A 17,780-nucleotide genomic window follows, 5' to 3' on the forward strand; every position below is an offset into this window, starting at 1 on the left:
CTCCAATAACTCTCCAGAGCAGTGTCAACTTCAATTTCACCCTCTCCATGGAAAGGTGGCATGTTTGTTGTCAAGGCTAGGTGTCGAAGCTTAAGAATGTCCTCACTATTGTAGAGTTCTGTATAATCCTCAAATCCCCAAGCAAGCAGAGGTCAACAGGTGAGGCTGTGAGGAGAGAAGAGAATGTAATGGGTGAAAAGATGTAGAAACAGACATAGAGGTAAGGGAGAGGATAAGTGGTTAGGCGTGAACTAGGAGGCAAAGGGTGCCTATATGGTATGTGTTTTGTTTATATACTGCTCAAAAATAAACAACTAAGGGAAAACTTGAACAATTTTAGGGAACACTTTGGGATGTGATTTTGAATCCAGCCCTCAAAGGCTTGATGATTTTGGTTCCTACTGACCATCCTTATGTCATTTTGTTCTAAACAAAGGACACAGTGTATGTCAGTAAAGATTTTCAGCTTGAATATTTCATTTATCAAGACCCGTTGTGTGATTTTCCACTGATTTTTGTGAGCAGCATACTGTATATTATCTTTGGAAATTGGTGAGATTTCTGACAACTTCATTTATTGTTTGTTTTACATCTCTGCTTCCAACAGATTACGGATGCTGCGTAAAATGTGTACATGCAATGATAAGCAAATCATTTAAGCTTGAAAGATCCAGAAAACACAACTTTATTTCCTTAAGCCCCACCTCGTTTTCATGAGGACTGAGCTGAAGCAGATAACTGTCTTGTGGTCTGACCACAATTTAAAATTCTTGGAGGAACTTACAGACATTGCATCCTCTGGGCTAAGGTGGAGAGGCATGCTTCAGCTTTTGGTGCATAAATTAAAATCCAGGATATGTAATGGATGCAATAACCTGGCAAACTGTTCACGGCATGCCCGCCTTTTGCCCCATGAAAGCTGAGATGGGCTCCAACCAGGATTTTGTAAAATGATTCTTTACCATTGTGAGAAAGGAACAATATTCACATATTTGTGTCTAACCTTAAAGCCAGTGACATGCAACTAGCACCATAATATAGCTGAACCTGATGGAGTACAACGACATTGGGTGATATTTATTGCAGCATGGTACTGGTGCATAGAAAATTTGGGGTGGGTGAGGTATGTGCTTTACTGAGCGCCCTTCTTGTTCCTAATGAAATAGTGATTGGTGAACTAATGACATCTAGAAGGGTAACCAGTATAATTCCTCTTCAATATTACGTACAAGCTTGCTGCCTGCCAGTTCACCTGTTTTATAGCATGCTGACAGCTGTACAGTAACTTAACATGGGTTATTCAAAATATATTAAAAAATATGTACCAACAGCTCTTGCCTCACAACAACAAACCATGATGTATTGCTTTTAGTCAATACGTTCAAATTAAACACAACCAGTTGTTTCCAAAAGGTCACGAAAGAAGCTGAACATCCACACCCACTATTCCTTTGAGATTTTACAAAAATGCATTGCTGAATTACTAAATTGGGAATGTCAGCATTTTGAGTGTCAGTCTATTACAGCTCTAAACACCCCTGAGGGTGTACAGTGTGACAAGGCGTGTGTACACGCAGAGGTGCATAGATGTGTGTGCAGACCTGTCTCTGTTTAAATGAAGTAGGTAGAAGAGCCTTCTCCCTCCTGCTGCCCACCCTCTGCTGTTGGTTCCTGCTCTCTGAAATAATGGATTCTAATTCCTTTCCACAAGAGTGCACCCATCTGCTGGCTTTGGGGGACGGTAAAATCCTCGATCAGTTACAATTATCCCACGGTTGCCGAGGTCTGCGCTGCAAGCGTGTGTGTGACCTATCCACCTCAAGTAGTGCTGGGCTGTTTGAATATTTGCAAGTGCATGTTTGTGTGTATTGGGATGAAGAGGGAGAGGTAGGGAGACAGAAAAATGCTCTCACTGAAGTGCTGTGTAAGCGGGAGCTAAATCCTTAACCCCACCCTCTGGAACTCCATGACAAATCATCCCGAGGGAATCAACACCAATCCAGTGTAGGTCGGTGTATGAGTGTGCATGTTTCTGTTGGGGCTATGTGTAATGTGTCATATTACTGTAAGTGTGTGTATTTTGTGTATTTCCCTCTCACCAACCCCAGCACCTACACAGAAATTTAAACCCATTAATGTAATGAATCATCCTTCTATTCTGGAAGAACTGGCAGTGGACTTCACCGACTCACCACTGGGGGACAGTAGTAAATCTGGCAAAAGAATAACTGGGTAGCTACTGATAAAATCCAGCATTACACACAGACTGAAAATGTCAAGTTGTCCAAAAGTAATGTTTCTGACGCAGTACAGGCCAGCTTTCAGCAGTTGCACAGTCACATATCCCCGAGGATTCCTGAAGCCCTGAAGCAGAGATTTGTGAAGAGAGCAGCACACACACTGCTGTTTGGTGGTAGAATTGGGGCTTAATGTATGTAGTCCTGAGTGACAGAATCTGTAGCTGTGGGATTTTGGCCCATCAGCAGAAAGGGATGCAGTGGCAGAAACATTCAAGAAGAGGGGACCTGAAGAGAGAAGGGGAAGACACACTTTGACAAAACCCCCTTTGGACGAAAACTTCTTCTAATCTCATGTGTGTGTATGTGTGTGTATTCCCTCTCAGGAAGTCTTCTCTCTGAGGCCTGCTTGTCTATGACGATTCTGAGGCCTGAGTTTCTCACATTCATCTTCTTAGACTTTCCAGAACATCTCTGCTGCAAGTATTTCTGTTTATGTAACATATGTGTTTTATTTATGCCTGCCTGTGTGTGTGTGTAGGCTGTGCAAAGCTAGCTGTGATGCAGGATGTCTAAGATCTGCACTGGTTGCAACAGCAGAGGAGATAAAGTTGGTCTGTGTTTCCCGGCAGTGTTGCAGATTTATCTCTCTGCTTACAGCTCCAGTTTTACTGCCCATCCACCAGCCTCCACTGGCTCCTGTGTCTTTTTCTCTCTCCCTCTCTATTTTGCGCTTCCTATAAGAGACCAGTCTTTTTTCTGCGCACGTTCTAGCTACCATAAATCTGCCACATTGCTCCATAAAGCTGCTTAGGGCATGGCTCAACAAATATTAAGGAAGAAGAGAATAAATAAATAAAACTAAATAAAAGAGAAACTCTCGTCTAGAGGGAGAGACAACTATTCTGCACACAAAATGGAGCCAGACTGTAAAATATTTACATCAGTGTCTCACTGTTTTAGATACTCTGCTGGGAATCTGTGGGGTCTTACTGCAAGCCATTGCACTTAATTGTTCTTTCTTTCCTCTGTCTTGCTTAGATAATGTGCCCTGTTTATACTTTATTTAATTAACAGTAGTACCAAAACCTTGTGCACCATATTATTAGAGGTCAGTTCCCCTCGTTTATCACATCTAGAGAGATTAGTGCACCAAACATCCTGTGATAACTTGTCAATGTCATCTCAGGTATCTTGAGTGAATTTTCACTAAAATTACTGTATTAATGTCACCAGGAGTGTGCATAGGACAGTGGCAGCGCCGGGGGGGCGCTAGGGGGTGCTATAGCTCCCCCTGGAAAAGGCATAGCGCCCCTGTTGCACCCCCAAGAAAATAACTTGTGTCTGTGTGTGTTGAGACCTGAAAGAACAAATGATCCGTAATAGCACCCTCACTAAAATGCTTAGCCCCCCCTTAGCACCTGTAGAAAAATATTTCTGGAGCTGCCACTGGCTTAGGACAGCAACCTTCTCGCAACCAGGAAAAAAAAAATTGGTGGTTGCCCGATGATTGCACTGAATTTTTTTGCATTTGTCATCTAATTGCATGTGGTTATGGCGACTGACTGGTCTCCCAGGAGTTGAGGGTGCTGCATGCTCCCAGTTTGGATTGCAAGGTGATTATCCAAGTCACATGATGGCAGGCAAACTGACTCCGAGGAATCGCGGTCCGATTTGGACTCATTGCAATCAGTTTCAGGCAGACTGGTAAAGATCTGCAAATAACTGACATCTAATTTCTAAAAGCAGACAGATTGCCAGCAATCAATCTGAGTAAGTCTGCTCGATAAGCACGTGTCTCTTAGTTGCCAACTAATTTTATAACTAAAAGCAAGCTTCCTGAGCACCTGTGTCATTTTTCTGTTAAATTGCAGTCCTGCAGCAACTACAACATTATGTGCGGAGGGATTTCTGAATTGCTGTTTCAAATGAGGCTCTGGTCAGACTCGGAATGTAAATTTCTGTTTAACGTAACAGTTTAACGTAACACTGTATTATCAAAACAGGTGTAATTACTAACTTTACCCCATTCAATTGGAAACTGAGAGCAGTCTGATTTTTTCCTGCTGCCTTTGCACCAGGCTGTTGGTTGTTGCAGACCTGGTCCCTGTTTTCAAAGCAACCATTTCAAAGGCAACGAGATCTCCTACAGCAGGGGTCATCAACTACATTTGTCCAAGGGCTGGAATTTTTCTCGGCAGACACTGTGAGGCCAGTTGCTCTCATACAGTAAAATAAAAATATTGTATCCTGAGTAATATATTATCATTAGCTATATTGACATTTCTTTTAAGTTTATGCTATTTTTAATGATGTGATGTGCAAGTCTTGCACTTACATGTGCTTGTCTGTTATGTTGACGGTTATTGTATGCTGTCGAGCCACCTACCCCCCGGCTTGCATCGCTGTCTGGTCCCCCCACGAGCAAAAAGCGCGAGAGACCCTCACAGCAAAGTTGACGGGAGGCCTGGGAGTACTCTGGGCAGCCAGTAATGATCCTTCTGCAGGTTCACTGCTGAAAATCTTGCTATGACTTTTACTTCCTCTAGTCATGTTTGAACATTTCTACACAAAACAAGGCTAGACTCACCTACAGCTGTGGTTACAATCTGATCACCACCAGAAAAAGCCGACTCCTCAGTGCAGCGCAGTGCTGAAAATACTTTCTGATTGGTTCTAGGGATGTAGAGGGTTTTGACAACACACGGTTAATTCAGACTAGTCAGAGACGGGTATTTAACGGGTTATGACGCAATATGATTTGACACTTATTTACCAGGCACAGAGGGTTTAACAAAGAGAGTACTCATATTAAATACAGGACCCAGATTTTTGATCTATGCTCCCCCAATTGAGACCATTTTCCTTTTAAACAATTGCCTTTCAAAGTCTCTCTCTCTCTCTCTCTCACACACACACACACACTCACACACACACACACACACACACACACACACACACACACACACACACACACACACACACACACACACACACACACACACACACACACACACACACTTACTGTACAGTACTCACACAGCAAACATAAGAACTGACGTGGGGCTATAAATATGAGCGAGCCACTTTTCAGGGAGAAGTCTTTACTCAAAGTCTCACTGGAATCAGGATAGAGACAAATGAAGGGCCAACATTGTGCAACCTGTTCATGCATGGGTGTGAGTAGGCTGACATGTGAGGCTGTGCCTGTCAGTTTATCAACAGCAGCAATTTTTCACTCCTGATCAGCCAACCATGGAGGCATTTTAAATTAACTACCTGCATTCCAGTAGCATCAGATGGAACACAAAAGGCAAGCACTCAATGAATCATTGCATCTCTTTGTCTTTGTCCTCACCCTGTCTTTCTGTCAGATACTCTTCCAATTCTTTTCTGCTTTTCAGACCCCTCAGTCTTGTCTGACCGGCTTCAGCATGACAGACACATTAGCCATTCATAGAGCAGCAAGCACCATGTGGACAACGGACTGTGCCCAGAAATCAAGCAATATGCTGTTGCAGAAAAAAACAAACAAACAAACACACCAACCGCACTCATATGCTCCCTCGTGCACGTATGCGCACACGGTTGGTTCATTGTGACCCCACGTCAAATAAGACAAACAACAGCAAAAGAAAGTGGCCGCTTCTCCATGCGGCAAGCCAGTGTATGGATCCCTGGCACCATATGGGCTCTCCATTGTTGACAAAACAGCCTAAGGGACATTAGCGCAGACTATTTGCATATATGGCAAACACTTTTACATTTTTTCTGTTTTGCTGTTTTCCCAGCGAATAAGAGAACCATCATCAATCTGCGTTCAGTGCCTGGAGGTGTGCTGCAGAGGATTTCTACAGATATCAATTTACATTCATTTAGAAACGACACTGATAACACTGAGTGCAGTGGGAAGATATCCCATGGGGATCTTACCTAGCTGAAGCTCCATGTTGCTAATCTTGTTTTCCGAGGGAAAGAGGATCTTTGGTGGCTTGTCGGTCAAAGGAGCTGAAAAGGAAAAAAAAAGGTACCATTTATATATCATACAGAGAAAGCAGAAATACAAACATTTTTCTGATGAACTATTTCTGGATGAGCTATTTCCAGTTAGTTGCATGTCAGGTCGAGCTCTCCATTCATCCCTCAATCCATCCATCTATTTTCTTGTGCTAATCCAAATCAGGGTCACAGGTCAGCTGTCGTACGGTTAGAGGTGGGCTACAGGTTGCCAGTCTGTTGGGCTACCACAGAGAGACAGACAACCATTCACACTCACATTCATTCTACAGTCAATTTAGAATTGCCAGCTGACCTAACCCCATGCGTGTCTTTGTACTGTGGAAGGAAGCAGAATACCTGAGGAGAACAGAAAGTTCAGCGGACCTTTCTAGGACCTTCTTGCTGTGAGGCGACAGTGCTAACCACCGCACCACAAGGCTGCTCTTATAGGTCATTACAGAGCTTTGTCATCTGTATAAATGCTAGATATCAGAAAAACTGCAATACACAATACACAGATTTGTTCAGGATAGATTGACAGTCGGTTATGAACTGCCCAGATATTATAAAATGGACTAAACTAACAAAGTCTTTCACATATTTGTGCTCCCACACATGAAGTACAGGTACCTTAAGCACCTCCACAGAATAATTTGTTCTTTGGTGAGATCTAAACTGAACTTTTAATTTGAAAGGTAAACCATCACTCTTTGACCTCTACTGGAGCAGCTACATGGGAGCCTGTCTAAGATCCACTGCAAACCAAGTTAAACACTATCAACCAAGTGTTAAGAAGTCTAGTTAGCATCAACAGCTACACCACAGACTCTGATGAGTGACTTTGCACAAACCTATGCAGCTTGTTAGCGTCAAAATGCTAACTCTGCAAGGAAAATGAAGGAGTGACTAGTTCTAATTGGCACCATCAGAACACAACATGGAAAAGACTGCATTCCACACTGGAACCACAGTTCTTCACAGCTTGGCTTAATGATGTCCACCCTATAGTGGAAATGGTGTGCTGCTTTGCCAGCTGGCACTTCCAGACTAAAAGAACTGAAAGAGGGTGTCTTGTATTTAGGAGTGGGAAAATTAACAAAAGAAAAAAAAAAAAAGTACTTTTTCATGGAGAAATGGTTACAAACTGACATTGTCACACTGCTGAAAGATGCCCAGTACACCCACAGTTTGATAATTGAAGACAAAACTGTTTAAATGCATGGCTCAAAAGGACATTGGCAATGGCACAATTAAGGGAATTTTTCATTACTGGGTGTAAGATACTCAGACTCTGCCATTTCACACAATATGTCAGGCCACCATTCTGCTTTGTGTAATGCATTTAGTCAAATTACAAATTTTCTATGAAGTCAGACCTCATGTTAAATGTAATTTATTTGGATCATGCAGAAAACTCTTACATTATGGCGACAGCAAATGCTAAATTTGACCGGTCACTTTTAAACTTACACATACAACTATTCTTCAGAAGTTGTGTAACTATTGGACTTTTAAGTTTGTGCTCCACTGTATGGAGAAAGGCCCCTCTAAAGTCACAGACATACACACATTTTTTCCATCCTAATTTTAACAAATGAAAGTTCTGTGTGGTTGGTAATCCAGTCACAACTCTGACACATTTAGTTATTGCTGTGCCATTACATCATGAGAAAAAAAACTGTGGCATATTAAGCGCATTATAACCCACATTTCTCAGCTAGCGAGCATGACATGTTTGATATCATCCGAGACTCTAACATTTCTTTCTCTGTACTGAAACGAGTGCAGAGCTCTACTGGTTTTATATTATTTGTGATGCTAATGATAAAAATTGGGTTATCTGGATTAAAAAGGCTTGATATACACGATCAGCCACAACATTAAAACTGACAGGTGAAATTGATAACATTGTTCCCCTCATTACAACAGCCAAGTTCTGCTGGAAAACTGTGGGTCCTGACACTCGTGGAGATTATTCTGACCTGTACCAGTCACCTAAATCCTGTCACAGACCAAGCACACCCCATACATGGCAACCGTGTTCTCCGATTGCCTCCAGCAACAAAACACTGTGCCCACTGTAAAAAATTGCTCAGGAATGGTGAAAAGTACATGACAAAGAGCCTGAGATGATGACCTGGCCTCAAAACCCACAAGATGCCAATTTGATTAAGCATCTGTGGGCTAAACTGGATTACATCCCACAGGATGCCCTCAGTGGTAGGTAGGTGGTTTTAATGTTGTGACTGATTGGTGTATATTATAGATCTCTGTGTACAGTGATCTAAATGTATTTAATTATGTATTACATTTTGCAGTAAGTCAGATAAGAAGGACACAGTGTTTGACTATATTAAGCAATTCTGTACAGAGATGCAGAGACAAATCAACCATATTTTGCACAATCAAATGCACTAAAATTAATTCTGTATTTCCTAAACCAGATGAAAACACAATACAACCGACTACCAGCACATTTTCAGGCATTCCTAATTATTTTGCAGTGAATTTGTAAAGCTGGCTTATTCAGGCCAGTTTGCAGTCATGTGTATTCATTAAGATGTTTCCTTAGAGTGTGCACACTTGCCTTCTTACGATAAGAGGGATCTAATAAGCTGTTTGAAAGCCCTTCTCTGTTTTGGTGTCTGTTTTTTTGGGAGCAACGAGCTACATAATGTTGCTGCATCAACCAATTTGTTGGGCAAGAGTGAAGTTTTGTCTTAAGTAAAGCGCAGGGTCTCGTAAAGCCTGTGACTTAAAGCTTTGTGTTAACATATTCAGCGTTTACTGAAAAAGTGTTCACGTGATGCTGCACAGACCAAAATGTAAATATCTGTTCTGTTTTGTTCAGATTTATTTTTTCTTTTGGCTCAGATATAACACCTGCTGATACGTAAATACTGACAGAAAAGCACATTGACATCTATGAGAGGGGCGGTCACGGGCTTTTAGGCACGACTGTTTGCACTGTTAATAGGTAATCACACAGCACAAATTACACTGGATACTGATACAGTTTTAATTACATATCAAACTGCTATACATAATTACACAATGGGTGATCCTATACCTAATTATACACTGGGCAAACAAATGAGGACGAGCTGTGTACGGGAGACAAAAGGGAAAGCAGATGTGGTAAGAACTGCAGACTGAGAGGTAATGCTGGTAAGACAAAGGGGGAAAATTTATAAAGCTGAAATAAAAAAGATATGAAACACCCCCCCCCCCCCCCCCCCCCCCCTTCATTTTGGCATGCTACACTTGCTTCTGGAAATCTCATTATCTTAATTACCACTCCTTCATGGGAAATACATCAATTATCATGGGTTGGGAGGGTGACACTTTAAAATGTGGAGGACAGGGAGCAACTCCCAACAAAGGAAAGAGTCTCTGTTTCCCAATAAAAGGAAATGCCAAAAGTAATCAAGCAATCATAGTTATAAAAGGTAATTAAACATGCAAATACATTAAGTGATGGGTTCCTAATGCAATAACAGGTTTTTTGAGCATCATGACCAAAGAATCTGATTATTTATGATCATGTGCTTTATTTTTAAAGTTAAATTAAGCTAGCTTTTCAAGCTAAATATGTCAGTCTGCTACTTCAAAATACATGTTAAAGAACACATTTAGTTTAAATCCCAGTGAAATATAAATGCTGGTCCAAGAATAAATTGGCAAGCTTATGGTCAGATTTGTACCATAATGCTTTGTGATGGTTGCAGATTCTAATTGCAGATGCCCAAAATCACCATGTGGAGCTTTGGAGTTCTTGTTGTGCTCTAGAGTTTTTTCACACAAGGATGAAGTCTCACACATGCACGTGATTAATATGCTTCACACTCCAATCAAATGTGTCACACTGTACTTTCATTAATACATGTGAATGTAATGTGACAAATCATATGCCATGCAAAGTTAGTAAACATAGACAGAAATGCTGCTTTTGTGTGTGTGTGTGTGTGTGTGTGTGTGTCTTGTCTTTGCATAGTGGATGGACATATTGCATTTAGATGAGGAACAGCTAATGTAAACATAACTTTGTTTATGAGAAATTTGCACATTTCCTCTTTCACAGAAAAGTACCATCTCACATTCAAAAAAGACATTAAACATGTAAAGAGGAGAAAACAGAAACCACGCCATCAGTCCTACATAAAGGTTTACATAAAATGTTAGATGGCATGTTTGTGTCTGAGCAGAGTAAGTGTCTCCTGGGTGAATCTGCGGCTTGTGGGGAACCTGAATGGCTGGCCAGGTACACTTGTGCAAGTTTTATTCCTTGCAATCGATGAGTCACTATAAAACACTGATGTTCCAGGGCAGAAAGGTTGTCTGTTCTCAGCAGCAAATCAGGCTGAATTAATTTTAGGAGGTGACACAAAGAATCTGTACTAAAACTTTTCAACAACATGGCACTAGGATTGTAGTCCATTGAATTTGTATATACTTTACAGCTTGTAACAAATGAAATGCAAAAAAAGACTGAGCCTCTGTTTTGTGTGAAAATGCATGATGTAGTGTCTAATATAGAAAGTAATTGAAAACACGGGTGGGTTTGTGTTTTCTGCATTTTCCTTCAACACTAGATAGTAGACACTAGACAGCCTAACTGCAAGCAGGTATTAAGATCTCTTGAAGAGGACTAAATAAAGCTTTGTGTGTCTGTGTGTGGTAGCCTACATGTGAATATATTAACAAAGCATGGGACTTTGTGGATGTAAGCTTTGTGATCAGTCATCCACAATCCCATTTGTGCTTGGTGTTAGAAAAGCTCACTGGACTTTCCAGATGGATTTTTCTGGGTGACTGACTGTAGGCAAACAGCAAATTAACGAATTACAGATGGAGCTGAGATTCTTGGATCACTGGGCTTTTTCTGTTCTGTTCCATTTGTAAGAAAAAATATGCTGTTGACACACTGGTAACAAAGGTGAGAAGAAATCAATGTACAAATGACTGCCATATGCTTTAGAGGGGGCGTGTGCTTATACAGGCGTAACCGCGGACATTCATAAACACAAAACAACTGTGTGCGAGTGCGTCCATGCATGGACACGCTCTCGTGCACGTAAAGTTGTGAACAGAGCCCCACGTTCTCCTTTGGTTTTGCAAAATTAGCTCCCAAAGGTTTTGTTTTAACCAACAAAGGCAGTCACGTTGAAGAAGAAAAGCAAAAAATTGAAGGGAAGCGACTCGAGAAACCACCAAGTCCCTGTGAGTCTCCCAGCATCGCTAAGCTTGAGTAGAGATGTCTCAGTTCTCCTCTACAGCTGGCAGACTCCTATATGGTACTGCGGGAGCTCACTATATTACCACTGACCTTCCTCTGCAGTGTGGTCGCCTCTGAGCCAGTTTCATTTCATTCCTAATGGTGCAATAACGATTGTGTATGATTCTCTTATAAAGTCACCTCAGAGTATACAAAATTCACTTCCTGATCTGACCATTTCCCACATGAGAGAAGCTGTACAGGGAGCTTGTTGGTGTCATCCTGATGAAGCTAATAAAAGCATCCTAAACCACTTCATGCTCCCCTGCTGTGCACCACTGTTGTGCTCTCTAAAAGCCCTGCCTCTGGCAAAGCTGAAATACTTCAGCATCAAAGCAACCCGAGTGTGCATTCTGTCCAGCAAATAAGGCTAGACAGGTTCCTACATCATTGTCACTGGCACAGTCAAATGGCTATCATCGTGGAAAGTGAAAACAATTGGCCTCTTGTGGCCAAGTGGGCAGTCGAGCTTTTCTGACTAAGCAGCTCTCTGAGAGACAATCTGATGATGCAACACGGCAGTGACCAAGCTATTCAAAGCAGGGCTCCAGCTGTGAGGCCTCAATAATCCACATCTTTGTTAAATAAGAAGAAAGAGGAAATTAAAAGTGCCCGCCTGTCAGTTCCCTGCTTGTTTGAAGAATATACGAACCATTAGAAACTACATTTGACAATTTATTGCCTATACTGCATGGAAGCCGGTTAAAGATGAGCTGTGCTGAAAGAGGAAGCCGTTGAAGTGGGAAGATGAAATGAAAGAGCAATACAGACACATGGCACATGGCAAATGAAACAGACTGAAAAAATGCATTATTGATTGGTAGAGGTTTACCTCCTGTCGGCTCTCTCAGCAGCAGTGTGTATGTGTATGTGCACATGTGTGCTTACATGTGAGGACAGAGATCTTCGGCCCCCTATAGAGGCTGTCTTCCCACTAACTTCTTGTACAGGAGAGCTACTGTACAGTACTCACAGATTTTATCAGATCTTTTTTCAGTAACCTAACCAAAGCACCTTCTTGAATAAGGCTACCAAATGCAAACAAAAAAGAAAAAGAAAAAAAGATGCTCAGCAAGCATCCACCTCCACACAGTATCATATTTTTTTTCTCAAACTGCATCTACTATTTAAAGAGCAGCCTAATTAAGACTTTGTCTTTTCAGACTCTCAGAAAGGATTTATGCAGGAAAATAATGTGTGTTCACAGTGAGAGATACAGTTAAGCATTCAGGGAATATGAAGAGTGCTTGAAATGAATGAGAAGCATTTTTATTGGTGTGTTGTTTGCAGAACAAACAGCGAGCAGAAAGTGAAGATGCTTAGGTGAGGGGAGAAGAGAGTCAGAGGTAACTACAATATTTAATTGTCTCCCTTGTGTGTGTGTCAGAGCAGAAAAAAAATGAGAACACTCTATGAAACGATTGTATTTATGAATGCAAGTTCTCAGAAACAGGAAAATATAATTCATGCTCAAATTCACAAACCATATATAAAGAAATATTTTGAACAGGGTTTGCTCTATTATTGAACCGACAACACTTCATTTCTAGATCTAATTAAATTAAGCAGAAGTAATTACACTGATAAAGCAGGTACTGTACCGGCAAAACTGGTGTAACAAATGTGGCCTCTCTCTCTCTCTCTCTCTCTCTCTCTCTCACACACACACACACACACACACACACACGCACACGCACACACGCACACACACACACAAACAGCCTGCCCAATCATCTTTCCTCGTGGTCCTTAGGGATGCATGACACATATGGTGTGCTGCACTCTGCTGTGTTACAGTTTGAGATATGACTGTTCCTGTCATGTACTGCTGTGGCAGGCAGGTTTCAGGACCCCAATGCAGGACTCAGACAGGATTCAAACTCAGAGTCCTCAGCTTTATTGCTGGTAGCACGAAACTAAACAGAGCTGGACAGGAGCCAGCAGAACAGGTTACAAAACTCACTAGATCTGAACACGGACAGGGAAGAAGTGGAGAAGGACAGGAGATAAACAATACCAGAGACACATTAGGACCACACGGGAAACAGGAAAACCATGACCAAAACAGAACTCGATTAACTCATAAAGAATCAAACAGAGGCAAAACAGAATCAGAAAATCTAACAAAACAAGCAAACCAGAAAACAATGGGTCCTAGATCCAGGACCATGACAGTTCCAGTGTTCCAGTTGCCAGATGCTCTGTGTCAAATAACTTGCACTTGGGCCAAAAACTAACAAGGCAGGGTTCAGTCCATTTTTGTAGTCTTTAAATGTAACATCTAGTTATACAACAAGAACATCAGAAATCCAAATAAACTGCCCATAGTGAATACAGGAGGCAATTTTGCTTGTGCAGATCTGTAAAATCCTGGCAAATGTGCCCTTCAGCACACATATGTTCATTTAAACTTACTGGTAAAGACGACAGGCAACTGTAAAATAAATTAACAAGTAATAATAAAGGCAAAAAGAAGGCAGGGAAGCTTCTGTGATGGAAAAAAAAAAAGTTTAAATGAGTATGAATAAATGGGAGGGCACATAAAAAGTGCTTGTGAATGCCTGTGCTTACTTAATCAGCCTCTGCAGAACTGCTCCTGAAACCTTGATCAGATATGAAGTGGAAAGACACAAAGATGAAGAAAAAATAATGAAAAGATGAAGAGTGAGGAGGAAGGAGAAAGGAGCAGAAGAGGTAAAGGTAGGAGATGGAGAAAATGAAGAGGATAGAAAGGAGATGCACTTGATGAGAATGTCCTTACTGCTTACAAAGACTGCCAAGTTGCTGGTCTCAGTCATGCACTATTGCTGATGACGTATCAACACATCAACAATCTATGTGGGTGCAGCTTAGCATAGTCTGTTTTGTACCAGCTCTTAGCTCACATTCCCGCTCTTTTCATCTCTGCCTGATCTGCTTGGCTCTCAACCTCTGTCGCTGTAGCATGCCGTTATTTCCCTTTATTCCATCTCACTAAGGAGCGTGGCCCTTTCTTCCCTCCTGTCATCTTTTCATCCATTTGTCACTGTCCCACAATTGGCCCCACCACACTCTTTTTACCCTTTCAGCAAGCTTTGTCAGTTCTTTTTTTAGCTCCTCTTTCCTCTGCACTCAACTCAGCTTGTGCCCCTGCCTCTCCCTGGTAGCGTGTATAGTACCTGTGTGCCCGTGTAGTGTATCTTGGATAATATCAGTGTGAACTTTAACATTTCCCGGTGGGTAGAGAGTACACTATACTGTTCTTCCATTAGTGAGCAGCTCATAGACAGTGTTTATGTAGTCAATAATGCAGACCAGTGCGTATGTCTGCCAGTATGCAACCTCAGCACTAATGAACACACACACACACACACACACACACACACACACACACACACACACACACACACACACACACACACACACACACACACACACAAAATTGTGTATGTACCATTTGAGTGTGTGGTATGCATGCATGCCACACACTCAAATGGTACATCCTGCCAGCCTCAGATAACAAAACCCAGTGGGTGAAGGGTGATAAAGGAGCCATATTTTATTAAATGACAGAGCAAAACGTACAAAATACACCTGTGTGGAGCTTATGCAGATAGGCAGAGGAGGGAATCGACGAGGGAGACGTGTGACACAAAGAGAGACAGATGAAACATTTTCAGGCAAGACAGATACTGACCATCAAAACATCCGGCAGCTTCTCCTTGTAGGCACTGTCAGAGGATTAACTTCTAATCAGTGCCGATCTCTGTGGGTGATTCAGAGGGAAACCCTAGTGGTCTGGTATCCATTCTGTTACTCTGTTAGAGCAGAAGGACGAGGCTAACCCAGTCAACTGCAGGGGAGGGCCAGTGCAGGTGGACACACACCTGAGGGACAGGATTAACACAGTCCTGGCACATTACAAGCAGCACGCACAGAGCAAAATCCCAGTGGAAGGATGTGTTTTTGCCACGCAGTACACCAACCTCAGGTCTGCCCAGGTGTGTAAACACACTGGTAGTGCCAATAGGCTACTTACGACGACACGTATAGGCCTGAGATTTACATGAAGTAACAGAGGAACAGACAGGCAGCCTGCGGGGTCACCTCACTGCCATCTGCTTCATCAACTCCCTTTGACCCATCTCCACAGCATCCTCGGCAGCTCCCAGAATCTACTGTTGCCCCTAATCTGTGTATTTTAACTCAGTGAAAAATGTGCACAGCTACAACATAGAACACTGATTCAAAGAAAGTTGTGAGGCTGCTTTATATATACGTAAATATACGCAGAATGCAGTGATTCACAAATCATTTAAACTTGAGAAAACGTTGAGTAAATATAGTTTATTTTTTTTACAGTTGGCACAGATGCAATAAATGACTGTAAATGTTGTGTAATGTTAAAAAAATATCACTTCATCAAATATCACTGGGGTAACCCCCCCAGTGATATTTTGCTGTTTTGCGTTCAGTTGACTTAAGATAAAGGGGTTACCTGGAAAATTTCAGCACTGGTGTATTTTCATTAAACTTTGATTAAATGGACACTAAGCCCATGTTTTGCTTTGTTTTTAATTCTGACCTGTAGTTAGTGTGCTTCACACATTTGCCTAACACATGAAAGGTCTCTGTTTTGAGACCAGGAGGAGGCACAGACCCCTTTGGGGTTGTGTCAGAAAAGGCATCTGGTATAATTTTCTATCTGCTGTGGTATCCCCTCGTGAATAAAGGAGCAACTGAAAGAAGATTTTTGTAGTGCTACTTAGTCATCTAAATTGCTGGCGCTAACAAAAAGACAGGAGGCTGAGCTGGAGATGTTAGGATTTTCACCAGGAGGGACAGGATTAGAAATGACTACATCAGAGGGACAACTCAGGGTGAGGAGTTTATATTGCCAAAGATGCAAGGCTGAGATAGTTTGGATAGATTGGAGGAGGAATAGTGGATATATTGGACAAAGGATGTTGAATATGGAGCTGCAGGCAGGAGGAAAAGAGGAAGACAACAGAGAAGATTCATGGATGTGGTGAAGAAAGACATGCACAGGGTTAGTGTGACAGAGGAGGATCTGTGAGAGGGTGAGATGGAGGCAGATGAGTCACTGTGGCGACCCATAAAGGGAGCAGCTGAAAGAAGAAGAAGGCCCAGTCATCCAAATTATTTGGTGCTAGTTGCCCAGGTTTTGAAGAAAATGGGTGAGATGTTGCCATCTTTTGAGTATCATGGAAACAGAAGGAACTTGTGGTGCTCAAAGCACCAAAATAACAAAACAAAACAAAACAAAACAAAACAAAACAAAAACGAACTCTGACTCATGGACACGGGCCTTTCGTCTACTGATGATGAAAGGCCTATGCCAGTGGCAATGTGATGAGATATAAAACTTAATGGCATCTTCATCAGCTTGGCTGTAATGCTAGCTAGATACTGTTATTGGTTGGAGCATGTGTGCAGCCAGTCTGTGCCAAGGCAAAACCCTATTTTAGCAATAAAAAGCAACTCTATTCTCTAAACGCACAGCATCAGTTTTGCGACTGAAAGGTTTGCACCTTTCTGCATCTGGCCTTACTGTATATGTAGTATATGTATTTTTGCACTCTGAAGTTTCCCTTCAGAGTGCAAAAGTTTCAGAGGGGCATATTTAAAAGAACGAATGTTTCTTTATTTGGAATGAGAGGAAGAGAGTTTATCAGAATGAGTGCCTAATTAGCGTGGGTGAACGGCTAAAAGCTGGCTGTGTTCTGTAACTCTTCACTGAATCCTCACCGTGCATGTCTAGAGTTGAGCTCAACATATTTCTAATCCTCAACAACATTGGCATTTTGATCAAACACAACATAACTGAACTGAACTGAGCATTAGCGAGAGGAGGAGAATCCCACTCCAAAACACGTAAAAGGATGTGGCGTGTTTTAGGGGCAGGACATTACTTTCTACAGTTAGCAGGGTTGCATGGATTCATGCAAGTGCCATAGTAATGGTAATAGTGTTTGCCTTCTTTTCCACATTGTACAGATCAGCTCTTACACACAGATTCAGGTTTATATGCTGGAATAGTTATTAATGATGCAGCCCTCTTTTCACTGACTCCTGTGCTCCACCTTAGCTGTCCAGAGAATGGCTGTCTCAACCTACAAGACCACACACAGTCCAATTTCTAACAGAAGAGTTTGCCTTTATATAAAAAAAATATATACTGATTTTTCTTCAGCTGCCTCACACTGCCACATTGTTTCCAGAGAGAAACACACATGTAAAAACCTGTGCTTACATTGTATTATTTCGGT

The 17,780-nt window shown here is 41.8% G+C and overlaps 1 protein-coding gene across 1 annotated transcript in view; it reads right to left on the reverse strand.

The window, feature by feature from the left end:
* Positions 1-17,780, reverse strand: part of il1rapl1a (interleukin 1 receptor accessory protein-like 1a) — a 188,608-nt gene that overhangs the window by 44,996 nt on the left and 125,832 nt on the right. The window contains exon 9 of the mRNA XM_030758212.1: positions 6,171-6,245. Coding sequence (XP_030614072.1) covers positions 6,171-6,245 — 75 coding nt within the window. The remainder of the gene's footprint in view (positions 1-6,170; positions 6,246-17,780) is intronic.

The sequence above is a fragment of the Archocentrus centrarchus genome, chromosome 21 (assembly GCF_007364275.1).
Source record: "Archocentrus centrarchus isolate MPI-CPG fArcCen1 chromosome 21, fArcCen1, whole genome shotgun sequence".
In the NCBI taxonomy this organism is placed as follows: domain Eukaryota; kingdom Metazoa; phylum Chordata; class Actinopteri; order Cichliformes; family Cichlidae; genus Archocentrus; species Archocentrus centrarchus.